Source organism: Pristiophorus japonicus, chromosome 5 (genome assembly GCF_044704955.1).
Source record: "Pristiophorus japonicus isolate sPriJap1 chromosome 5, sPriJap1.hap1, whole genome shotgun sequence".
NCBI lineage: Eukaryota > Metazoa > Chordata > Chondrichthyes > Pristiophoridae > Pristiophorus > Pristiophorus japonicus.
The window spans coordinates 199,575,505-199,602,794 of NC_091981.1; the positions used below are offsets into that span (position 1 = coordinate 199,575,505).

Here is a 27,290-nt window from a genome sequence, read left to right on the forward strand (position 1 = left end):
TCCCTGAAGGTATTTCTATATTGTTTCCAAACCTTTTAGTTTTATTTCTTTTTTTTTTTAAAGAGATCAGATATAACTTTTTATTTTAAATGTGTATCTCATTTTCTTAACCAGTGGTACTTGAAACCTTCACAACAAAATTAATTCTTCACTGTTCCCATCCTAATTTCTGCTCCCCTTTTGTTGAATTTGTATTTATTGTTGAATTATAAAATGTCAAATATGGTAATACTGTTTATATCGGATTCCTCATTTGCGCTTATAGTGATTCACAGATCACAGAATGCAAAGTACTTGTTTTCTGATTATTTTTCCAATACAACCAAAATCTTTTATTTAAAACTCTTTTTACTGAGCTTAGAAGCTTTCGCGTCAAGGTTTTACACAAAGGAAAATGGGGCGTACTTTCCCAGCTCGCAGCCTCGAGAGACCCACGCAGGCTCTCTTTTTAAAGGCATTACAACTTCCCTTCTCTGTTCTTTATCTCATTCCTAGACTAAATTTATGCCTTTCAACCCAATGTAATCAATGATTGCGTGGTTTCTTTTGACACGTAAGTGAGTGCCAAATAATTTTTTTTTTTAAAACCACTGGGACCGTGTATTTTTTATCTTTTGATCAACAAACCTATCCTTTGTGCATTTCCTAGCTCCGTAACTTATCCGAATAAATACGCACCTGCGTTTCTAACTTAAAATGTAATTCAATTCTAGGTTCACACTTTCTTAAAACTTCCCACATACAGGACAACACTGCAAAGAGTTAAAAAACCTCCACTCTGTTTTAGCTCCACCCACTTTTTCAGACAGACAGCTCTACCATTTTTTTCAAACAGGCTTTCAGACACGTGAAAAATTCATTAATTCCCACCTCAAATATTCCGCAGTCAAAAATCACACAAGCACTCTCATTCAAAGACAGACATTCACAAAAGTCTCTCTTCATTCAACAAAGTTTATTGTTTGGCCGGCTCTATTTTTGGATCCATACATCACTTAAGATAGTCACTATCAGGTTTTTTTATGGCATTATGTAATTATGCAAGTTACAATTAATACATGATAGATTAATACATCATTGATTTGCTTTCTCTGTTAATTTTACGTGGGCTCGAAGAATCAGAACCCAGGCTTTTCTTCCTTATCTATCTTTTCCTTCTTCCACCACTCCCGCTGGTCAGCTGGCAGGTCGTGGAGTTTCCAGCCTGATTTAATCATCCTTTCTATTACTTTCTTCTGTTTCTCCGCCAGGTGGCGGGTGAGGGACCCTTATGGCCTCCACTCGAGTTTAGTTTGATCGTTGGTCATTTCTGGGTAGGATTAGAACCGTTTGGAGCGCTACTTGTAGTAGACCGTCTCCTGGCTTACTGTCGGGTCACAAGTCTATCACAATGTTTTTCTTACACCTGGCTTATAATACAATTCTTAAATACTTTAAGCAATTCCCGAGAGCGCTCTATGTCTCCTTAACGAACTACCTAGCACCACTTTGCCTATTGGTACAACCCTGTTCACAGGTTGGATATTCGTTGGTCGCTATGCACCACCTGCTGCCCGGGGTACATTTCAAATTACACTACTAGATCCAGGACGATCCTACGGTCTAAGTGTATTCCCTATGCCCATTCAATCCTGGCTGTCACGTGGGACCAAGTCCTCTTAATTCAGGCTCAGGCGAGGCGTTTGAGGTACTAGACCGTCTCCTCGTGTCGATCAACCGCCGTCCACCTTCAGCATCCCTTATATATTTTTTAAAATCTATACTTCCTGTTTTTCCAAGGATGTCCAGTGACTTTGAATCCTGTTCGTGATGCCACTGTTAGCGCGAATGTTTTCCTGAAAGAATCACTCGTCACTCTGGGTCGGTTCCAACATCAAAATGGTCTTTATTACGCCGGCGGGGAGGAAGCCTCTGGGTTACTCCAGGCACTTCTCTCCACCGAACAAAGGAATTCATTGATACTTATATTTACAACAGTTTGCTACAGTTACACAGTCAACTTCGGCTGGACACAATCCAATCATAACGAGTATAGATTACAAATCAATTCCCCTGGGCCAATGGAGTTGGCCCCCAGGCACCAGGGGACTGCGTGATCATCTCATGCCCTCATGACCCCCTTATTTCTACTGACCTTGGGTTCTGCCTGAGCCTAGCTTTCTTATCTTAATACAATTACAGAGTCCCATTGGGCAGAGACGTCTGGTCTGTGCTTCGGAATGTGCTGATTTGGACTTTAATTGTGTGTGCCTGTGTGAGAAACACAGTTGTATCAGTTATCAAGGAATGTGGTCAAATCAGCCAGTTGAGTTCCCCTGATGCTTTTCAGAATCTCTGGCAGCCATTTTATACATACGTACATACATATACCCTGCAGGTGCCTTTGCCTTTGGAAGCGCCCTACAACAGTTGTCAACAAACCTGGATGGCTTTCTATCCCTTCGTCAAAGTCGTTTATAAATATAGTGAAAAGCTGAGGCCCCAGTACAGAGCCCTTGGGGAACACCATTAATCACATCCTACCAATTTGAGTACATGCCCATTATTGCTACTCACTATCTCCTACCTTCTAACCAATTCCCTACCCATATCAATAGGTTGCCTCCAATTCCATGCACGCTCATTTTTGTCAAGAGTCTCTTGTGTAGAACCTTATTGATTGCCTTCGGGAAGTCCATATAAATAATGTCTATGGACACTCCCTTATCTGCTACTTTAGTTGCCTCCTGGTTCATTAACATGATTTGTCTTTTACGAATCCATGTTCGCTCTCAAATAAATTCATATTTTCCAAAGTGCTCAGTCACTCTGTTCCTAATATCAGATTTTAGTAACTTTCCCACAACAGACGATAGACTTTGAAGCTTATCATTTCCTAGTTTACCTCTCCTATCCTTCTTAAGTAATGGAGTGACAATGGCAATTTTTCAAATTAAGAGGACAATTCCTCAATCAAGAGAATTTTGGAAGATCATGACTCTACAATTTCCTCACTATTTCTTTTATTACCATGTAGTGGAAACTGAGGTCCTGAATATTTATTTATTTTTAGTCTGTATTTTGTCCATGAACTTTTCTTTACTTACATTAAATCTAATAAGTTCCTCCCTTGATTTAGTTTTAGTTTTCTGCAAATCTCTAGTACTTTATCCTCTTTGTCTACTGTGAAGACAGAAACAGATAAGTATTTAGCAAGCATTAAGTAAACAAATTATATACATCATCCACATGAATGGCGTGCAACCTCTGTTATTGTACATATCTGCCGAATCAAATAGAAAATGCCATTATGCAATTTCCTTGCTTTCTGTTTTTATAAGATACTGTTTGGTGTCACACTTTATCACCAAGTGGATGAGAGATGACCCATGACAGGTGTAGTCAGATCCTTTTTGAAGTACCTAAGCCACTGATGATTTATTATATTTTGTGTTAAAATGAATAGACTATAAAATGCTGACCACCTGATATTTGCTGGCATCTTGCAGCAATTATTCTGTTTCCAAAGGTGAAAGTAAACTTGCTTATGTTCATCTTTAGTTTTTACTTTTGTCTGTTTTTGAAGCTGTTGTTCGTGCATGTGCCGATGGCGGAGCAAACCGACTCTATGAGCACACCAAAGGAAGACAGGAAAGGTAAAACCTATTGGCTGTTTTATTATTTGTTTTTGCTCATCTGCTGTGGTATTGTGTTTAATCATTATAAGGGAAACATACAATCCTGTGTAAAAGTAATTCTGTCTCAGTCATTAAAGTAATTCTGTCTGTCAACATGTGTAAAGAAAACAATAATCAGTTAGAAAATTGAGGATGGACTGAGTGTTTTACCCCAATAACTTTCTTCTGAAGTCAGTGTCAGTAACTCTCTGATGACATTCACCCATGTCATGGGTGAAGACGACAGACAGCCTGATGAATGTTCGTGTTACCACAGCTGGAAAAAATATTCGAGCACTCAACCTTGAAGAATTTAAAAAGTTGTGTCAGTAATTCTTTTTCTTCTTCATCTATTCAACTTTCTTCCTTCAATACAGAATAACTTTTCCTTTAGCTGTGAATATGTAGAATAACATGGGATTACACAGGATATACAGCACAGAAACAGGCTGGCGTTTATGTTCCACTTGAGCCTCTTCCTGTCTTTCCTCATCTAAATCTATCGGCATAACCCTCTGTTCCCTTCTCCCTCATATGGTTGTCCAGCTTCCCCTAAAATGCATCTTTACAATGCACTTCAACCACTCCCTGTGGTAGCGAGTTCCACATTCTCACCACTTTTTGGGTAAAGAAGTTTCTTCTGAATTCCTTACTGGATTTCTTGGTGACTATCTTATATTGATAGCCTCTAGTTATGCTCTTCCCATCAAGTGGAAACATTCTCTTTGTATCCACTCTATCAAAACCTTTCATAATTTTAAAGTCCTCTATTAGGTCACCCCTCAGCCTTTTTTCAAGAAAAAAAGAGACTCAGCCTGTACATCCTTTCCTGACATGCATACCCTCACATTTCTGTATCATCCTTGTAAATCTTCTCTGCACTCTCTCCAATGCCTCTATATCCTTTTTATAATGCGACCAGAACTGTACGGAGTACTCTTAAGTTTGGTCTAACCAAGGTTCGATACAGGTTTAGCATAACTTCCCTACTTTTCAATTCCATCCATCTGGAAATAAACCCGAGTACTTGGTTTGCTTTTTTTTTATCGCCTTGCTAACCTGTGTCTCAACTTTTAGCGATTTGTGTATTTGTACTCTGAGGTACCTTTGTTACTTTACCCCACCCAGACTCACACTCTCCAAACAATAAGTGACCTCCCAATTCTTCCGACCAAAATGTCATACTTCACATTTATTTGTGTTAAACTTCATTTGCCAATTATATGTCCATTCTGCAAGTTTATTAATGTCCTCCTGTAATTTTTTGCAGTACTCCTCAGTATTGACTATTCCCACCCCCAATTTGGTGTCATCCGCAAATTTAGAAATTGTGTTTTTGATTCTAAAGTCTAAATCGTTAATGTAAATTGTGCATAACCGTGGCCCCAGCATTGATCCTTGTGGAACACCACTACTACCTTCTGCCACTATGAATAGCTACCCTTTACTTCTACTCTCTCTCTGCTTTCTGTCTAGAAGCCAGCTAGCTATGCATTCTGCTACTTGTTCCCTGATTCCGCATTGTCTGACCTTATCCATCAGTCTATTATGGGGTACCTTATCGAAGGCCTTTTAAAAATCCAGATAAATTACATAATCTGCATTTCTATTGTCTACCTTCTCTGTTACCTCTTCAAAAAATTCAATGAGGTACAGCAGTTATCATGGGTGACTTTATTTACATATCGATTGGGCTAACCAAACTGGTAGCAATACGGTGGAGGAGGATTTCCTGGAGTGTATTAGGGATGGTTTTCTAGACCAATATGTTGAGGAACCAACTAGAGGGCTGGCCATCCTGGACTGGGTGATGTGTAACGAGAAAGGACTAATTAGCAATCTTGTGCGAGGCCCTTTGGGGAAGAGTGACCATAATATGGTAGAATTCTTTATTAAGATGGAGAGTGACACAGTTAATTCAGAGACTAAGGTCCTGAACTTAAGGAAAGGTAACTTCGATGGTATGAGACGTGAATTGGCTAGAATAGAGTGGCGAATGATACTTAAAGGGTTGACGGTGGATAGGCAGTGGCAAACATTTAAAGACCACATGGATGATCTTCAACAATTGTACATCCCTGTCTGGAGTAAAAATAAAATGGGGAAGGTGGCTCAACTGTGGCTAACAAGGTAAATTAAGGATAGTGTTAAGTCCAAGGAAGAGGCATATAAATTAGCCAGAAAAAGCAGCAAACCTGAGGACTGGGAGAAATTTAGAATTCAGTAGAGAAGGTCAAAGGGTTTAATTAGGAGGTGGAAAATAAAATATGAGAGGAAGCTTGCTGGGAACATAAAAACTGACTGCAAAAGCTTCTATAGATATGTGAAGAGAAAAAGATTAGTGAAGACAAACGCAGGTCTCTTGCAGTCAGAATCAGTTAAATTTATAATGGGGAACAAAGAAATGGCAGACCAATTGAACAAATAGTTTGGATCTGTGTTCACGAAGGAAGACACAAATAACCTTCTGGAAATACTAGGGGACCGAGGGTTTAGCGAGAAGAAGGAACTGAAAGAAATCCTTATTAGTCAGGAAATTGTGTTAGGGAAATTGATGGGATTGAAGGCCGATAAATCCCAAGGGCCTGATAGTCTGCATCCCAGAGTACTTAAGGAAGTAGCCCTAGAAATAGTGGATGCATTGGTGATCATTTTCCAACAGTCTATCGACTCTGGATCAGTTCCTATGGACTGGAGGGTAGCTAATGTAACACCACTTTTTAAAAAAGGAGCGAGAGAGAAAACGGGTAATTATACACCGGTTAGCCTGACATCAGTAGTGGGGAAAATGTTGGAATCAATTATTAAAGATGAAATAGCAGCGGATTTGGAAAGCAGTGACAGGATCGGTCCAAGTCAGCATGGATTTATGAAAGGGAAATCATGCTTGACAAGTCTTCTGGAATTTTTTGAGGATGTAACTAGTAGAGTGGACAAGGGAGAACCAGTGGATGTGGTGTATTTGGACTTTCAAAAGGCTTTTGACAAGGTCCCATACAAGGGATTGGTGTGCAAAATTAAAGCACATGGTATTGGGGGTAATGTATTGACGTTGATAGAAAACTGGTTGGCAGACAGGAAACAGAGTGCCGGGATAACCGGGTACTTTTCAGAATGGCAGGCAGTGACTAGTGGGGTGCCGCACGACTCAGTGCTGGGACCTCAGCTATTTATAATATACATCAATGATTTAGATGAAGGAATTGAGTGTAACATCTCCAAGTTTGCAGATGACACTAAGCTGGGTGGCGGTGTGAGCTGTGAGGAGGATGCTAAGAGGCTACAGGGTGACTTGGACAGGTTAGGTGAGTGATGCAGTATAATGTGGATAAATGTGAGGTTATCCACTTTGGTGGTAAAAACATGAAGGCAGAATATTATCTGAATGGCGGCAGATTAGGAAAAGGGGAGGTGCAACAAGACATGGGTGTCATGGTACATCAGTAATTGAAGGTTGGCATGCAGGTGAAGAAGGCAAATGGCATGTTGGCCTTTTGCTTAAGGATTTGAATATAGGAGCAGGGAGGTCTTGCTGCAGCTGCACAGGGGCTTGGTGAGGCCTCACCTGGAATATTGTGTTCAGTTTTGGTCTCCTAATCTGAGGAAGGACATTCCTGCTATTGAGGGAGTGCCGCAAAGGTTCACCAGACTGATTCCCAGGATGGCAGGACTGACATATGATGAGAGACTGGATCGACTGGGCCTGTATTCACTGGAGTTTAGAAGAATGAGCGGGGAATCTCTTAGAAACATATAAAATTCTGACGGGATGGGACTTGACAGGTTAGATGCAGGAAGAATGTTCCCAATGTTGGGGAAGTCCAGAACCAGGGGTCACAGTCCAAGGATAAGGGGTAAGCCATTTAGGACTAAGATGAGGAGAAACTTCTTCACCCAGAGTTGTTAATCTGTGGAATTCTCTTCCGCAGAGTTGTTGATTTAAGTTCGTTAGATATATTCAAGAGAGAGTTGGATATGGCCCTTATGGCTAAGGGATCAAGGAGTATGGAGAGAAAGCAGGAAAGGGGTACTGAGGTGAATGATGAGCCATGATCTTATTGAATGGTGGTGCAGGCTCGAAGGGCCGAATGGCCTACTCCTGCACCTATTTTCAATGGTTCTATGGGCCCAAGTTTCCGCCCTCTGTAAAAACAGCGCACCTCCATAAGGTGCGCCGACTTTCTGGAATAAAAAGGGCGCCGGAAACTTAACCTTGTGATTCTCCAGCCTCCTCAGGACGTCTTCGTGCTCAGCGTGGCACAGCACAAGGTGTGAGGGGCAGAGGGAAATTGATGGGATTGAAGACCAATAAATCCCCAGGGCCTGATAGTCTGCATCCCAGAGTACTTAAGGAAGTAGCCCGAGAAAATAGTGGATGCATTGGTGATCATTTTCCAACAGACTATCGACTCTGGATCAGTTCCTATGGACTGGAGGGTAGCTAATGTAACAGCACTTTTTTAAAAAAAGGAGGGAGAGAGAAAACGGGTAATTATAGACCGGTTAGCCTGACATCGGTAGTGGGGAAAATGTTGGAATCAATTATTAAAGATGAAATAGCAGCGCATTTGGAAAGCAGTGACTGGATCGGTCCAAGTCAGCATAGATTTATGAAAGGCTTGACAAATCTCCGAGAATTTTTTGAGGATGTAACTAGTAGAGTGGAGAGAGATCCAATGGATGTGGTGTATTTGGACTTTCAAAAGGCTTTTGACAAGGTCCCACACAAGAGATTGGTGTGCAAAATTAAAGCACATGGTATCAGGGATAATGTATTGTCGTGGATAGAGTGTGCGCACATGTGCAGTAGTTCCTCGCCCCCGAGGCTGTGTGCGAGGGGCTCCGCGGGCAAAGATCGGGACTCGGGCCTCGCACTCATTCAGCTGCCTCCCCCACCCCCCCCTCCTGTTCAGCTCCTCCCCCCCCCCCCCCCCCATGTCATGGCGGGGCCCGCCCGCCTGGCATCTTGCTGGGGATGAGCCCCGCCCGAAGTGTCGCCGTCCCGGCCTGTTCAGCCTTCTCCCCTCTCTCACCCCCCCTCCTCTCCATCCTTCCCTCCTCTCCATCCTTCCCTCCTCTCCATCCTTCTCTCCTCGCCATCCTTCTCTCCTCGCCATCCCCCCTCCTCTCCATCCTTCCTTCCTCTCCATCCTTCTCTCCTCGCCATCCCCCCTCCTCGCCATCCCCCCTCCTCGCCATCCCCCCTCCTCGCCATCCCCCCTCCTCGCCATCCCCCCTCCTCGCCATCCCCCCTCCTCGCCATCCCCCCTCCTCGCCATCCCCCCTCCTCGCCATCCCCCCTCCTCGCCATCCCCCCTCCTCGCCATCCCCCCTCCTCGCCATCCCCCCTCCTCGCCATCCCCCCTCCTCGCCATCCCCCCTCCTCGCCATCCCCCCTCCTCGCCATCCCCCCTCCTCGCCATCCCCCCTCCTCGCCATCCCCCCTCCTCGCCATCCCCCCTCCTCGCCATCCCCCCTCCTCGCCATCCCCCCCCTCCTCGCCATCCCCCCCCCTCCTCGCCATCCCCCCCCCTCCTCGCCATCCCCCCCCCTCCTCGCCACCCCCCCCCTCCTCGCCACCACCCCCCTCCTCACCATCCCCCCCCTCCTCTCCATCCCCCCCTCCTCTCCATCCCCCCCATTCCTCTCCATATCCCCCCCTCCTCTCCATCCCCCCCTCCTCTCCATCCCCCCCTCCTCTCCATCCCCCCCTCCTCTCCATCCCCCCCTCCTCTCCATCCCCCCCTCCTCTCCATCCCCCCCTCCTCTCCATCCCCCCCCCTCCTCTCCATCCCCCCCCCTCCTCATCCCCCCCCTCCTCTCCCCCCCCTCCTCTCCCCCCCCCCTCCTCTCCCCCCCCCTCCTCTCCCCCCCCTCCTCTCCATCCCCCCCCCCTCCTCTCCATCCCCCCCCCCTCCTCTCCATCCCCCCCCCCTCCTCTCCATCCCCCCCCCTCCTCTCCATCCCCCCCCCTCCTCTCCATCCCCCCCCCTCCTCTCCATCCCCCCCCCTCCTCTCCATCCCCCCCCTCTTCTCCATCCCCCCCCCTCCTCTCCATCCCCACCCCTCCTCTCCACCCCCCCCCTCCTCTCCACCCCCCCTCCTCTCCATCCCCCCCCTCCTCTCCATCCCCCCCCCCTCCTCTCCATCCCCCCCCCTCTCTCCATCCCCCCCCCTCCTCTCCATCCCCCCCCCTCCTCTCCATCCCCCCCCCCTCCTCTCCATCCCCCCCCCTCCTCTCCATCCCCCCCCCTCCTCTCCATCCCCCCCCCTCCTCTCCATCCCCCCCTCCTCTCCATCCCCCCCTCCTCTCCATCCCCCCCTCCTCTCCATCCCCCCTCCTCCTCTCCATCCCCCCTCCTCCTCTCCATCCCCCCCTCCTCTCCATCCCCCCCTCCTCTCCATCCCCCCCTCCTCTCCATCCCCCCCCTCCTCTCCATCCCCCCCCTCCTCTCCACCCTCCCCTCCTCTCCATCCCCCCCTCCTCTCCATCCCCCCCTCCTCTCCATCCCCCCCCCTCCTCTCCACCCCCCCCCCTCCTCTCCACCCCCCCCCCTCCTCTCCATCCCCCCCCCTCCTCTCCATCTCCCCCTCCTTTCCATCCCCCCCTCCTCTCCATCCCCCCCTCCTCTCCATACCATCCCTTCTCTCCATCCCCCCCTCCTCTCTTTCTCCCCCCTCTTTCTCCCCCCTCCCTCCCTCCCATCCCCCTCCTTCACCCCCTCCCCCTCCTTCACCCCCTCCCCCTTTCTCCCCTCACCTCTCGCTGTCAGAACCACAGAGAGAAATTGACAGAGACAGAGCGAGAGAGACACTGAGGGGGGTGGGGGCTTGTCCCAGAGTAGAAACTTAATTTTTTATTTATTGATTTTTGGTTATTTTTTTTTCATTGATTTATTGTTTGATTGATTTATTTATCATTTATTATTGATAATGGCTCTTATTTGTAAAAGTGAAGTGTTTAATGTTTATAAACTTCCCTCCCCCCGCCCCCTCCCATCTCTCGTTCCCCACGCCTGATTTATAAGTGTCGGCAAGGTTTTTCTGAGCGTACAAAAATCTACAATTCCTCCATTCTAAGTTAGTTTGGAGTAAGTCTTCGCTGCCTAAACTTGCAAAACAGGCGTAAGTGGCTGGACGCGCCCCATTTAAAAAAAAAATCTATTCTAAAATGAAACTATTCTAACTCACTAGAACTGGAGCAAACTAAATGCCGAGAATTGCAATTTCTAAGATGCTCCATTCTAAACTAGTTGCTCCAAAAAAATAGGAGCAACTCAGGCCGAAACTTGAGCCCATATGTTTCTATGTTGGTCAAGCAAGACTTTTCCTTTTGAAATCCATGCTGACTATTCATTATTATATCTTTGGTTCCGAGATGTTCTTCTATTTTGTCCTTTAGTAGGGATTCCATTATTTTTTCTACCACTGATGTTAAGCTGACTGGTCTATAATTCCCTTGATATGTTCTATCCCCTTTGACTATAGGTATTACATTAACTATCTGTCAGTCCTCTGGCACTGCAGCTTTTTTTAATGCATTATTAAATATATGTTGCAATGCCTTTACCATCTCTTCCCTGCGTTCTTTTAAAATGTGTGGATACAATCCATCCGGACCAGGGGTTTTATCCTCTTTGAGTTTGAGTTGTTTATTTAACATATACTTTCTATTTTAAATGCACTTATCTCATTACTAATCTCATCATCCAATGTCATAGGTTAGGTTAGGTGAGTGGGCAAATGCATGGCAGATGAAGTATAATGTGGATAAATGTGAGATTATCCACTTTGGTGGTTAAAAACAGAGAGACAGACTATTATCTGAATGGTGACAGATTAGGAAAAGGGGAGGTGCAACGAGACCTGGGTGTCATGGTACAACAGTCATTGAAGGTTGGCATGCAGGTACAGCAGGCGGTTAAGAAAGCAAATGGCATGTTGGCCTTCATAGCGAGGGGATTTGAGTACAGGGGCAGGGAGGTGTTGCTACAGTTGTACAGGGCCTTGGTGAGGCCACACCTGGAGTATTGTGTACAGTTTTGGTCTCCTAACCTGAGGAAGGACATTCTTGCTATTGAGGGAGTGCAGCGAAGATTCACCAGACTGATTCCTGGGATGGTGGGACTGACCTATCAAGAAAGACTGGATCAACTGGGCTTGTATTCACTGGAGTTCAGAAAAATGAGAGGGGACCTCATAGAAACGTTTAAAATTCTGACGGGTTTAGACAGGTTAGATGCAGGAAGAATGTTCCCAATGTTGGGGAAGTCCAGAACCAGGGGTCACAGTCTAAGGATAAGGAGTAAGCCATTTAGGACCGAGATGAGGAGAAACTTCTTCACCCAGAGAGTGGTGAACCTGTGGAAGTAGTTGAGGCCAATTCACTAAATATATTCAAAAGGGAGTTAGATGAAGTCCTTGCTACTACGGGGATCAAGGGGTATGGCGAGAAAGCAGGAATGGGGTACTGAAGTTGCATGTTCAGCCATGAACTCATTGAATGGTGGTGCAGGCTAGAAGGGCCGAATGGCCTACTCCTGCACCTATTTTCTATGTTTCTATGTCCACCTGTTCTATCTCCCTGGTAAATACTGAAGCAAAATAATTAATATTTCAGCCATCTCTCTATCATTACCTGTGATATTATCCTGCCTATCCCTTAATGCCCCTATTCCCATCCCACCCTTACTTTTTTATTGATATGCCTGTAAAACATTTTACTATTTTGTTTTATGTTTTTTGATCATTTAATTTCACAGTTCCTCCTTGCCTTCCTAGTAGTTTTTTTTTTACTTCTCTCCTAATCGCTTCGTATTCTCTCTTATCATGTACTCCCCTGCTGTCCACCAATATGTATGTGCCAACTGTTGGGGTTGGTGGGGTGTGTGGGAGCGGCGGGGGAGTTGGGGGGAAGGAAACGAGTGAGAGTCTGGATGATGTTGAGAACTGAACACAAAAAAAAGTATGAAATAGTGGCCCTGAAATCCCGATTCTGGGCTTCCTGCGGGTGGTCATTTGAAAAGAAAAGAAAAGAAAAGATGCGCACTTACCTTTAGTTCGGGCACCCAATAGCGATTGCGGTTTTAGGCCTCTTCTGCATTCGCATCGGAGCGCGTGCACGTCTGAACGTACGTAGAGTTGGAGCTGGAGTCACATGGGCCTGGACACCCAATCAAGGTAAAGTATTTTCTCATTCATAATAATGGGAACTCCGTAACTAAGAGTTCTCATTATTATGAATGAGAAATCGCCCCCCCAAACACCTAATTCAAAAAGAAAAGAAAAAAACACCTCACGTATTTAAATTTAAATTAATAAGTGGGTTGGAAAAAAAATTCATTTCATCCGTTTTAAAAAAAATATATATATATTTTTAAGTTTTGTAATTATGGTTTAAAATAAACTTACCTTAGTGGGCAGAGTTTTTAACATAAAAATGTGTTTTTAAATGTTATTTTTATATGTTCTTTATATGTTTTAAAACGCTTACGCTGGTAAAAGTAGGCAATGCGCCTGCTTTTACCAGGCACACGAGTTTTAAGGACATTCGCTGGGCAAGAGATGGGCAAATAGCGCAATCTTGTCCTTGCAAATGTCCTTGCTGCCAAGATGCAGCAATCTGTCAAGCCAGAAATTGACAGATCGGAAAAGCCAGTTTTAGGCGCATAAGCATTGCGCGCCGAAAACTGGCTTTTGCGATGCCTTCCTGGGTCCGTAGACACTTCGTACGGACCCAGAGAGGCCGGAATTTCAGGCCCAGTATGTTTGTCTTTCAATTAATAATTAGGAGAATGTTTAATTTACAGAGTGTAAAATGAGGCAAAACTGTCATTTTCGCCAGTTCCATCTGCTAAGTCAAAAAATGCTGTAAGTACACAGTGGGTCAATCAACATCTGTAAATAGAAGTCAGGTTATGATGTCACATTTTGACATGTCAGGTACTGTCCTTTGCATTTCCAGCATTTTCTGTTTTTATTTCAGATTTGCAACATTTCTTATTTTTTTATCTGCTACGCCAGTAGTTACATTGGGCTCAATTTTCCACGTCGGCAATTTTTGGTGTATTTGAAGAGGTATGTCTGATTTTTTTTTTTTGTGGCTTGACTGCCAGAAAAAAAAGTCCCGAGTTTCGCCAGTTGTAACTTTGAATTTGGCGAGGTGCACATTGGCCTTAAGCTCTGTGGGTGGAGCTTAAGCCCTGCGCCAAAAACTCGTGTTGCCAGAGTAATGAGTGACGTTCTGAAGGGCTGAGGCTGGGAACGGAAGCTGACCAAGGGCTGAGGCTGCAAACTGTCGACGAAGGGCTGAGGCTGGGCTGGAAACAGAAAATGGTGTCGCTCCTATCCCGGGCTGAAAGGCCCTCCGCTCCAGTCAGTGCCGCTGCTATCCTGGACCGAATGGCCTCCCGCCCCGCCCCCGGTGCCGCTGTCATCCTCAGCCGAATGCCCCCATCTCCCCGGTACCGCTGTCACCCCGGTCCGAAAGGACTTCTGCTCCAGCCGGTGCCGCTGATATCCCGGGCCGAAAGACCTCCCGCCCCCCCTCACTCCTCACCCCCTCACCCCTCACCCCAGTGCCGTGTCTTCAGCTCAGCTAAAACAATGGCGGCTTCTCTCCGACGATTGTCTCTTTCTTCTCTGCGATGATTTCCTCAAGTGTATGGAAGGTTTTTCACAAGGATTCAGTGCGCCATTTCAGAAAAAAATCATACTGGGCAAAATTCGCTTAAATGGCCAGAAGTGGCCCACCTGGCAGGTTCCGCTCCCAGTGACGTAAAAGAATTGGGAACTAAAAAAATCGATGGACCTACTTTAGAATGCCGCAGAAACTTTCGCCAAACTTGCAGATTTTAGTTTGCTCCAAAAAAAAAGCATCGGAGGCCAAAAAAACGGCGCGGAATGGTGGCCAAAATTGAGCCCATTGAGTCAAAAATTATAAAGGATCGTCAAGATTAAGTATTTTTTGTATTGCCTTAATGGAGTAACTCAAATTTTGCAAAGAACAGAATTGAAAGTTCCAGAGAACTCTATATAAAGCAAAAGGTATTCCTGGAAACTACAGGCTCATCTCTGGTAGCACTAGAAACCAGTGGATTCTCAGTGGAAGAATTATTCTAACGAACAATGTTTCCTCATATCTGTGCTGCTACCATTCCTTTGACATTGGTATCTTTTCTGCTCTATACTTCTCAAACTTACTATCACTATGTGCTTAATCCCCATGCATTCATGCAAATATACTTGGTATCAAAGATCACCAGCAATTGTAGTGGATTAATCGGATTTATTTATATTACTTTTTATCTTTTTTAAGAATTTTACACACCCCACTGTGAAACTTGACCATGCTTTAATCTTAGCCTGACAATTGGTAACAATTCAACGACAACAACAACTTGTATTTATATAGCGCCTTTAACGTAGTAAATCATTCCAAGCCACTTCACAGGAGTATTATAAGACACAAGAAATTTGACACCGAGCCACATAAGGAGAAATTAGGACAGGTGACTAAAAGCTCGGTCGAAGAGGTAGGTTTTAAGGAGCATCTTAAAGGAGGAAAGAGAGGTGGAGAGGTTTAGGCAGGGAATTCCAGAACTTGGGGTCGAGACAACAGAAGGCACGCTACCAATGGTTGAGTGATTATAATCAGGGATGCTCAAGAAGGCAGAATTAGAGGAATGCAGACATCTCCGGGGGTGGGGGTGGGGAGGTTGTGGGGCTGGAGAAGATTACAGAGATAGGGAGGGACAAGGCCATGGAGGGATTTGAAAACAAGGATGAGAATTTTGAAATCGAGACGTTGCTTAACCGGGAGCCAATGTTGGTCAGCGAGCACAGGGGTGATACGTGAACGGGACTTGGTGCGAGTTAGGATACATGCAGCCGAGTTTTGGATGACCTCAAATTTACGTAGGGTAGAATATGGAATAGTCAAGTCTAGAGGTAACAAAAAGGTATGGATGAGGGTTTCAGCAGCGGATGAGCTGAGGCAAGGGCAGAGACGGCCAATGTTAAGGAGGTGGAAATAGATGGTCTTAGTTATGCTGCAGATATGTGGTGGAAAGCTAATTTGAGGGTCAAATATGACACCAAGTTTTCAAACTGTGTGGTTCAGCCGCAGACAGATGTTTGGGAGAGGGATGGAGTCGGTGGCTAGGGAACGGAGTTTGTGGCGGGAACTGAGTCCCGTTCGCCCTTCACCTCTATGTTCACTCACTTGTAGTTACTGCAATCTTCCTTGTTTGTCTATTTGGCAGCTCACTTTATGCCGAAGGTGTTATGTATGGAAAAAGAGTCAGACTGAACACTGTGAACTCAAAATAAAGTGTGACCGTGGTCTTTTATTGCAGGTCTCGAGAGTGCGTCTCCAACCTGTGAGGCCTCCTTAAAAACTTGTGCTCCCAAGGGATTATGGGATCCCTTGGGACTCCAGGGGATGAGCCCTCTGGTAGCTGTACAGAGTATATACAAGTTTACATATATAACAACACTCTTTTTCCCCCCCCCCGCCCCCTCAAAGTCAATAGTGTAACTATTTACAATGTGAGTCGATCTGGGGCCCTTGTTGCCCTGGTTGATCGTCTCGGTGTGAAAGCTGGTGTTGTTGAATCAATTGTTGGGCCCTCGCTGGGCTGCCGTGCAGCTGGCCTTGCTGGGCTGCCTAGTGTGGTGGGTCCTGCTGGGCTGCTGTGGATGATGGGTTCTGCTTCGTGGTCAACCGTGGTGCCGGTTGCCACTGGTGTGTATGTTGAGGGATCAAAGAAGGTAGGGTCCAAGGTGGGTTGCTCAGGATAGTCTGTGAATCTGAGTTTGATTTGGTCTGAGTGTTGCCGGTGAATGAGTCCATTTGAAAGTTTGCACCGAAACACCCTGCTCCCTGCTTTGGCCACGACAGTGCCGGGAAGCCACTTGGGATCTTGTCCATAATTCAATACAAATATAGGATCATTGATTTCAATTTCCCGTGACACATTTGCGCTATCATGGTATGCACATTGTTGAAGCCGCCTGCTCTCTACCTGTTCATGTAGATCAGGGTGAACTAACAAGAGCCTTGTCTTAAGTGCTCTTTTCATGAGCAGTTCAGCAGGTGAGATCCCAGTGAGCGAGTGGGGTCTTGTGCGGTAGCTAAGCAGGACTCTGGATAGGCGAGTCTGCATGAGCCTTCCGTTACCCTCTTCAAGCCTTGCTTGATGGTTTGTACTGCTCTCTCTGCCTGACCATTGGACGCTGGTTTAAACGGGACAGTTGTAACATGTTTGATCCCGTTGCGGGTCATGAATTCTTTGAACTCACCACTGGTAAAACATGGCCCGTTGTCGCTCACCAGGCCAACAGGAAGGCCGTGTGTGGCAAACATGGCCCGCAGGCTTTCAGTGGTGGCAGCGGACGTGCTTGCATTATCTCACATTCAATCCACTTGGAGTACGCATCTACAACCACAAGGAACATTTTACCCAAGAACGGGCCTGCAAAGTCGACGTGTACCCGAGACCACGGTTTGGAGGGCCAAGACCATAAACTAAGCGGTGCCTCCCTGGGTACATTGCTTAACTGCGAGCATGTATTACATCTGTGAATGCAGGACTCTAAGTCCGCATCGATACCGGGCCACCACACGTGGGATCTGGCTATCGCTTTTATCATTACGATGCCTAGGTGGGTACTGTGGAGGTCACTGATGAAGGTGTCTCTGCCCTTCTTGGGAACCACTACACGATTGCCCCACAGAAGACAGTCTGCCTGTATAGACATTTCATCTTTGCGCCGTTGGAACGGCTTTATCTCTTCCTGCATTTCCACTGGGATACTGGACCAGCTCCCGTGAAGCACACAGTTTTTGACTAGGGACAATAAGGGGTCCTGGCTCGTCCAGGTTTTGATCTGCCGGGCAATGACGGGTGATTGCTCACTCTCAAATGCTTCCATAACCATGGCTAAATCTGCGGGCTGCGCCATTTCCACCCCCGTGGTGGGCAATGGCAGCCTACTGAGAGCATCGGCGCAATTTTCTGTGGCGGATGGCTTAGTTGTATGCGGACAACATGACCGCCCATCTCTAGATGCGGGCCGATGCATTGGTATTTATCCCTTTACTCTCGGTAAACAGGGATATGAATGGCTAATGGTCAGTTTCCAATTCGAATTTTAGTCCAAACAGATATTGATGCATTTTCTTTACCCCATAGACACACGCTAATGCTTCTTTCTCAATCATGCTGTGGGCTCTCTCAGCCTTGGACAGACTCCTGGATGCAGTTTCCCGAAATCATTAGCTTGTTGCAACACACACCTGACGCCATATGACGACGTATCACATGCTAGTACCAAACGCTTACATGAATCATACAACACAAGCAATTTGTTTGAGCATAACAATTTTCTCGCTTTTACAAAGGCATTTTCTTGGCTTTTGCCCCAAACCCATTCGTCCCCTTTACGCAATAAGACATGCAGTGGTTCCAGCAGTGTGCTGAGACCCTGTAAGAAGTTACCAAAGTAATTCAGGAGTCCAAGAAACGACCGCAGCTCCGTCACGTTCTGTGGCCTCGGTGCATTCTCGATTGCCTCCGTCTTCGAATCGGTGGGTCTGATGCCGTCTGCCGCGATCCTCCTCCCCAAGAACTCCACTTCAGGCACCAGGAAAATGCACTTCGAGCATTTTAACCTGAGCCCTCCATGCTTGAGTCGACTAAGAACCTTCTCCAAGTTCTACAGATGCTTGACTGTGTCCCGACCTGTGACCAAGATGTCGTCCTGGAAGACCACGGTGCGCGGGACCGACCTCAGTAAGCTTTCCATGTTTCTCTGGAATATCACCGCTGCTGATCGAATTCCAAATGGGCACCTGTTGTAAATGAAAAGACCTTTGTGCGTGTTGATGCAGGTGAGGCCCTTCGATGATTCCTCCAGTTCCTGCGTCATGTAGGCTGAAGTCAAATCAAGCTTTGTGAACGTCTTTCCTCCTGCCAGTGTTGCAAAGAGGTCGTCGGCCTTTGGTAGTGGGTATTGGTCCTGCAGGGGGAAACGATTGCTGGTTACTTTGTAATCGCCACAGATTCTGACGGTGCCGTCTCCCTTGAGGACAGGAACGATCGGGCTGGCCCACTCGTTGAACTCGATCAGTGAAATTATGCCCTCTCTTTGCAGCCGGTCGAGCTCGATCTCTGCTCTTTCATCATGTACGGTACTGCTCTCGCCTTGTGATGGATGGGTCGTGCCCCCGGAATTAGGTGGATCTGCACTTTTGCTCGTTGGAATTTCCCGATGCCTGGTTCGAACAGTGAAGGGAACTTGTTTTAGACCTGGGTGCACAAAGTGCCGTCAGCGGGCGATAGCGCTCGGACATCATCCCAGTGTATCTTTCCCAGCCAGCTCCTGCTGAGCAGCGTGGGACCATTGCCCGGTACCACCCAGAGTGGTAGCTTGTGCACTGCTCCATTATAGGAGACCTTTACGGTAGCACTGCCGATTACGGGAATCAGTTCTTTCGTGTAAGTTCTTAGTTTCGTATGAATTGGAGTTAAGACTGGCCTTGAGGCCTTGCTGCACCACAACCTTCCGAAAGTCTTTTTGCCCATGGTGTACTGGCTTGCGCCAGTGTCCAGCTCCATTGACACCAGGAGTCCATTTAGTTCAACATTCAGCATTATCGGGGGACAATTCATGGTGAATGTGTGCACCCCATGTACCTCTGCCTCCTCGGTCTGAGGCTCTGGTTCGTCGTGATCCTCCGTGCATCTGTCTTCCTCTGCAACATGGTGGTTTACAGGTTTAACAGGATTTGCAGCTCACCTGCAAATACGTTGGAGATGTCCCATTGTTCCACAGCCCTAGCAAATGTACCCTTTGAATCGGCATGAATGGAAACGATGATCACCCCCGCAGCGCCAACAAGGTGTAGCATAGAAACCTAGAAAATAGGTGCAGGAGTAGGCCATTCAGCCCTTCGAGCCTGCACCACCATTCAATAAGATCATGGCTGATCATTCACCTCAGTACCCCTTTCCTGCTTTCTTTCCATACCCCTTGATCCCTTAAGCCGTAAGGGCCATATCTAACTCCCTCTTGAATATATCCAATGAACTGACATCAACAACACTCTGCGGTAGGGAATTCCACAGGTTAGCAATTCTGAGTGAAGAAGTTTCTCCTCATCTAAGTCCTCAATGGCTTATCCCTTATCCATAGACTATGCCCCCTGGTTCTGGACTTCCCCAACATTGGGAACATTCTTCCTCCATCTAACCTGTCCAGCCCCGTCAGAATTTTATATGTTTCTATGAGATCCCCTCTCATCCTTCTAAACTCCAGTGAATACAGGCCCAGTCGATCCAGTCTCTCCTCATATGTCAGTCTTGCCATCCTGGGAAGCAATCTGGTGAACCTTCGCTGCACTCCCTCAATAGCTAAGAACGTCCTTGCATTCATCACCCTTGATGGTGGACTCTGAGACATCTGAGGAGGTGCAGCTGCAGGTATGTATGAACTGCCTTGTACGTTGTGTTTCGAAAACAACATCATTTTGTTCACAGTACTTGTAGCAGCACTTGTGTGCTGAGAGATTTGCTTAGTATTGTCACTGGTGACAATCGGCATGTTCTGACTCAAGGTTGGGGTCTCTAAAGTCAAAAGTTTGCTAAGTATGGTTTCGTGGCCAGTGCCAAGTATGAAAAAGTCTCTGAGCATGTGCTCCAAATGTCCTTCAAATTCGCAATGTCCTGCAAGGCGTCTTAGCTCGGTGACATAACTCGCCACTTCCTGGTCTTCAGACCTTTTGTAGGTGTAGAACCAGTACCTCGCCATCAGAACGCTTTCCTTTGGGTTCAAAGCTCTCGGACCAATGTGCACAAATCATCGTACGATTTCTCCGTGGGTTTCGCTGGAGTAAGTAGATTCTTCATGAGGCCATACGTTGGTGCCCCACAGACGGTGAGGAGGCTCGCCCTTCGTTTGGCTGCATTCTCTTTCTCATCTAGCTCGTTGGCCATGAAGTATTGATTGAGTCGCTCCACAAAAGTTTCCTAATCATCTCCCTCCGAGAATTTCTCCATGATGCCCACTGTTCTCTGCATCTTTGGGTTCGCTATCTGTATCTCGTTGCCAGTTGTTATGTATGGGGAAAGAGTCAGACTGAGCACTGTGAGCTCAAAGTAAAGTGTGACCGTAGTCTTTTATTGCAGGTCTCCAGAGTGCGTCTCCAACCTGTGAGTCCACCTTAAATACCTGTGTTCCCAAGGGATTATGGGATCCCTTGGCACTCCAGCGGATGAGCCCTCTGATGGCTGTATAGAGTATATCCAAGTTTACATACAATCCTTCTGTCATGTAAGTTTTTATTGTGGAGCTTACCTCCTTCATGTACAGTTACTACTAGATCAAATTTTAAAGCAAAATCTCAGGTTTGCATGTGACTTTGTGATTGGAGCAGGAACCTAGAGTGAATGGCAGATTTCTGAAACAAGACCCAAATTTAACTCGGTTATAAGAAATAAACAGAAAGGCTTCCATTAAAATATTTGTAATGTCCATATGGCATTGCAGTTTGACCTCTGAAATTTCACCACTTGAATTTAGTAGAGGAAAGTTGTGCCTTGTTCTACATTTTATACAAAAGCAAAATACTGTGGATGCTTGCAATCTGAAATAAAAGCAGAAAATGTTGGAAATACTCAGTAGGTCAGGCAGCATCTGTGGAGAGAGAAAACAGAGTTAATGGACGTGAAATTCTGGCCTTGCCGGGTCCATACGGAATACGTAAGGATTCGGCACAGCCCCACAAAAGCTGGTTTTCGCTGCGCAATGCGCCTGTGCCGAAAACCAGCTTTCGGATCCGTCAAGATATCTCTTGACAGATCTTCCGCATTCCTGCAGCAAGGACATTCGTGCGGGTGAGATTGGGCTATTTGCCCATCTCCTGCCCAGTGAATGTCCTTGAAACTTTTACGCCTGGTAAAAGTAGGAGCATAGCCTACTTTTACCAGTGTAAGAGTTTTAAAACATATAAAAATTAAATTTAAATACACATTTTTATAATTAAAAACCCTTTTATTCAGGTAAGTTTATTTTAAACCCGATTAAAACACGTTTTTAAAAAAAAAATCTAAAAAATAAATTTTTTTTCTGCAACATTGAATTAACTTTAATTTCAATTAATTTTAAATATGTGAGTTTTTTTTAATTTATTATGTTGTGTTTGGATGTTTTAGGGAGTTATTCTCATTGATAGTAATGGGAACGCGTAAAATCGGAGTTCCCACGACTATCAATGAGAATACTGTTCCGTGATTGGTTGCCCAGGTCCACGTGACTGCAGCTTCACCATCCGTATCTCGAAGACATGGACGCACTGCGATGTGCAGGAAAAGAAGGCCTTCGACCGGAATCGAATGCGCGTCCGGGACCACCAGGTACTTTCGCAAAAAAATTTCGGGTCGGAGGCGTTCGTCCGAAGGAAGCCTCCGACTGGAATTTCAGGGCCATTGTTTCAGGTCGGTGACCTTTCATCACAACTGGAAAAAGGTTAGAGATATAACAGGTTTTAAGCAAATGCAGTAGTTAAAAAGTGAAAGGTGACCAGATGCTCAGGGTTACGCTTGTGAACTGAAAGGAGGTGTTCCGTATTGTGGTCCCGCAATCTGATGCACAAACATATTTACATTCCTTTCAGTGGCCAAATGGAAATTAACCCTCAGTTAGAAATTGTTCTCGGCATCAGACAAGAGCTGACCAAAGGCGGTTTTGACTACTTTTTCTCCTTACATTTTTTCATGTTCTGCAATAATGTTACTGCTGATAATCACACAGCACAGCTTAGAAATTTAAACTCTTTTAACATTTTTGGTTCCTGATAACAGTGCAATCTGTATAGATGGTACATGGCTGTTGATGAGTTTTTGTCCACTATGGTTTATGGGGTGATTGCTGTAAAGTCCTGTCCCCTCAGTACAGATTCACACGAGGCATGTAGTGAAGTCAAGGTCACTCTGGACCTGCACCTTTATTTCACAGCTCTGGAATGCTGCACTTGCCTGAGACCTGTCCTTATATACCTGTCTCTTGCAAGTGCACCCCTGGTGGTAAGGTATGCTGGTGGTTACAGGTCATATCTTATTACAGTCATGTATAGCATGTTAGGATACAGTTATATATAACAATGTAAAATACTTGACAATTGCTAATTAAATATTTGAACCTAATTTTAACCTTATGCAGCTCGATGTCAAATTTTTTATCTCATCATACTCCTGTGAAACACCTTGGGATGTTTCACTACATTAAAGGCGCTATCTAAATACAAGTTGATGTTGATTTTGTTGTGTCAGTCACCATTGTCATAACGATGGCTGATACTTTGTTCGAGCCAATTGCTTAATTTTTGTACCAAATCGATGACTGTGTTGTATTAAATCAACTCCGAAGCCTTTTTGTATCGCAAATTGTAGCCATAGTGAAGTGCAATGAGGTCCATGAGGATTTTCTTTAATTTAAATGCTTTCAGTTTAATTAGTCAGCTGTCTCATGGGTTTCCTCCACATCTGACTTTGGTCTGTCTCTCAGTTGTGCACTATAAATATTCTATGTCGGTCACATCACATTGCTTTTCATTCGAAGTACATTGTTATTTATTAATGACATTGAATTTGAGAGATTATCAGCTTTGTAGTCCAAGTTAGTTAGAGTAATTCCATTAAATTGCCATTAATCCATTTTGCACAATTGTTCTGGTTCCCTTTATTTCTTGCTTCAGTTTTTTTTCTGTTTTTCTTCCAACAACTATCAGTGCTGCAAATGTCTGCAGTTATTGAGGAACAAATCGGTTTGCATTTATTTGTCTATACTTTGAAATATTGATTGCAGGATCTGCAAGTAGTCAGTCCCATCAATAACAGATTTGCCCAAATAAAACACTTAATTCAGATGGAGCAATGTGCTCAGGCTGCCTTTTCCATCTATGATAAAATACTTCAAGAAAATGAAAATGTCCTGAGAGTTTGTTTTTTTAAAAGAGAGCTATTGTTTATTAAACTTTAAGTATTCACCCAGTTCTTCTATGATAAATTGCATTTTCTGAAACATCTGTCAGCTAAAATAAGATTTTCCAAGATAATTCTGTAATGCAAGTAAAGTGTAGATAAAATGACAACTTCCAAGAAGACAGAAAAAATAGAACTTATTAGGGAAGTCTGCATATTAGCAGTCACAACTATCCTCTATCTGGCTTCCAACACTGAAGGTTGCCAATAGAACTCTTGCTGGCAACATCAATCTTCCTCTGAATATATAGATACAGAAAAATGGTTTGGACCCCAAACCCAATCCTGACCCCCACTTAGATTTGACCTTGACCAACTGACTCAAGTCTGAATTATTCTAGGAAACCAGTCATTTCCTTCTATTTGCATTTTGTGAAGAACTGTATTTGCAACTGTTAAGAGTTCTGCTAGATAAGATCGTTATGTAGGGTAATATACCTTATATACATTATTTATGGGTAGCCAATGCAGGCCAGGGCCATTAGACGGAGCAGCGTGCGGTGGCCCAGCCTGGAAATCGGCGCGGTCCCGGTCTGCAAAACCATCAGCAGGCCGGGGCCATTGGAGGGAGCAGCGCGTGCTGTTGCAGGAGGGCGATGGCTGCGAAGTCAGGTCGCTGATTGCAGTGCGGGCAGGCACAGCAGGAGGGGCGAAGGAGCGGCAAGAGTTTGTAGATGGAAGTGACCGGGGCCCAGAAGAGGCATGAGTTTGGGGTCCTGAAGAGCCGAGGGCCAGGGGCAGCACGGGCCAACCCACACTGCGATATGTGTGCGCGCTAAGTCCGTGCAGCAGAGCTGATCTCCAGTCGCCTTGGGTAATCCTTGCCAATGTACCAAGACCTAGCTCTGTCAAGCCCGTGTGGTGGCTGATGTGCAACGGCCACCACACGTTAAAGAAATCCACGCACAGGTATCTTCCACTCTTCAGGATCTAGTTCAGGATCTGGAATATACGGTCCTTCATTGAAACATCTGTGAACTCATCCCTTTTTGGAGTGGGAGCAAGTCATCCTTGCTTCGAGGGACTGCCTATGATGATGATTTTAAAAGTAAAATGTAAAAGAAATAAAAACACACAATGCTGGAAATACTCAGCAGGTCAGGCAGCATCTGTGGAGAGAGAAACAAGTTAACGTTTCAGGTCAATGCACATTCGTCAGAACTGGAAAAAGTTAGAGATATTACAGGTTTTAAGCAAGTGCAGAAGCAGGGAAAGCGGGGAGGGGAGGAAAGAGTAAAAGGGAAAGTCTGCGATAGGGTGGAAGGCAGGAGAGATTAAATGACAAAAGGTATTGTATAAGTCTAGAAGAGATGTGAATGGAAATAGCAGAATCATCAATAGCTGCCATCCCAAAAAATGGGGGCAGGGGAATCCTATCGTGGTTCTGGGAGGGAGAAAATGGGGCAAGTCCAGAAGGCTGTAAATTGCCTAATCAAAAGATGAGGTCCTGTTCCTCTCCCGTACGTTGAGCTTTGTTGGAACAGTGTAGGAGGCCGAGGTCAGAGTGGGAGTGGAGTGGAGAATTAAAATGACAGGTGAGTGGACGCTCGGAGCCACGCTTGTGGACTGAACGGAGATGTTCCGCAAAGCTGTCACCCAATCTGCGTTTGGTCTCCCAAATGTAGAGGAGCCTGCATCATGAACAGCGAATACGGTATACTAAATTGAAAGAAGTACAAGTAAATTGCTGTTTCAGGAGGGAGTGTTTGGGGCCCTGAATGGTGGGAAGGAAGGAGGTGAAAGGGCAGGTGTTGCATCTCCTGTGCTTGCATGGGTAGGTTGCCGTGGGAGGGGGAGGGGTTGTTGGAGTGATTGAGGTGTGACCAGGGTGTTGCGGAGGGAATGGTCCCTTCAGAATGCTGAAAGAGGAGGGGGGGGAGGGGAAGATGTGTTTGGTGGAGCGATCACACTGGAAGTGGCGTAAATGGCAGTGGATGGTCCGCTGAATGTGGGAGCTGGTGGGATGGATGGCGAGGACCAGGGGAATCCTATTGTGGTTCTGGAAGGGAGAAGATGGGGTGAGAACAGAAGTGCGGGAAATGGAATGGGCCGGTCAAGAACCATGTTAGCCAGAGTTGAGGAGTATCCTTGGTTGAGAAAAAAGCAAGACATATCGGAAGCACTAGTTTGGAAGGTGACATCGTCAGAACAGATGCGACGGAGACAGAGAAACTGGAAGAATGGAATAGAGTCCTGACAGGAAGAGGAGTGGAGGGCATATGAAGAACCGTGGAGGTAGGCGAAAAGAAACTGGACAAGGAGAGAAACAAGGGGAGAAAAAATAGAGTAGACAGGAAAAAATCAGTTCCGTGGGACAAGAACAGGCTGAAACAATGGGTCTACCAGGGCAGTCCTATTTGTGGATCTTGGGAAGGTGGCAGAAACAGGCTGTGCGGGGTTGGAGGACTATGTGGTTTGATGCAGACGACATGGAGAAATCAGATGCAGAATACTTCTTATTCCTTGCGATTTACTGCTAATTGTAGTATACTGTTTGCTATAAGGATAATTGCATAATGTTTAAATCCCTCCAAAGCTTTGCCTCTCCCTACCTCTGTCACCTTCTCTAGCCCTACAATCTCCCCTCAAGCTCACCATTCCTCTGACTCAAGCCTCTTGAGCATCCCCTGTCCTTCACCCAATTATTTGTGGCTGTGTCTTCAACCGCGTAGTCCCATTAACCCCTCTGCGTCCCTCTCCACCTATAAAATCCTCCCTAAAACTCACCTCTTTAACTTGTTGGTCCTGTCTCCTAATCTTTCTTTCCTTCCTTTGCTTAATGTTCATTTTTTTTCTACATTAAAAGGCGCTACATTCATGTTTTTGTAGGTAATTAGAAGTTAGCAAGTGGCATGTAAGCAAGTAAGAGTTTATTTCAAGTTTAGATGTTGAAGAAAATGGGGTTGAAGGATTGTGGGGATGTGGGAGGTGAGAATACGAGGAAGTATCTGGAAATCGGCTTGTAGATTGGCTACAGAAGATAGTGAGATGGGAGGGAATGGTCGTGAATATGGGTAGGAGAGTTTATAAGGAAGAAAATATGTAATTTACTTTACAACAAAAAAAACAAGTCATTACAGTGTCCTCCAGGCACCATCTCAGGCTCCTCTCAAATATTCTACCTTCTCTCTCCCTGATGGCTCAGCTCCAAACAGCTACATGTCTTCAGCGATTTCAACCTTCAACAGCATACCGTGCCCCCTTTCCTCTAAATTCACCACTCGCGTTGTCTCGAAAGGAACCAAGTGAGGGCAGTCTCAGTAAGCTGGACAATGGAGAAGAGGAGTTAGGGAATGATGACAGAAATATAGAAATCTGCAGCGCATATCTCGTCGGCCATTGTGTCCGTGCCAGCTGACAAAGAGCCACTTGGGCCTCGGTCAGCAGCCCTGAAGGTTACATATAAACCTATAAACAAGGTGGAAAGGTAAAGAGCACCCAGCCCAACCAGTCCGCCCTACACAACTGCGACACCCTTTGCACCGAAACATTCTACACTCCACCCCAATGAGAGCCATGTGATCTCCTGGGAGAGACAAAAACCAGATTAAAAACTCAGGCCAATTGGGGGGAAGAAAATTGGGAAATTTCC

The 27,290-nt window shown here is 45.6% G+C and overlaps 1 protein-coding gene across 9 annotated transcripts in view; it reads left to right on the forward strand.

Annotated features, from left to right (window-relative positions):
• The window catches only part of tpk1 (thiamin pyrophosphokinase 1), a 691,620-nt gene that overhangs the window by 174,267 nt on the left and 490,063 nt on the right, over window positions 1-27,290 (forward strand). For 7 of the 9 annotated variants that reach the window (XM_070881207.1, XM_070881210.1, XM_070881201.1 and 4 more), the window contains one exon: window positions 3,566-3,635. The exons of 1 other annotated variant lie outside the window; for it this stretch is intronic. In XM_070881207.1, coding sequence (XP_070737308.1) covers window positions 3,566-3,635 — 70 coding nt within the window. Of the gene's footprint in view, window positions 1-3,565; window positions 3,636-21,840; window positions 22,073-27,290 lie in introns of those variants that run through there. One more of the 9 variants, XM_070881206.1, reaches the window with a different exon arrangement.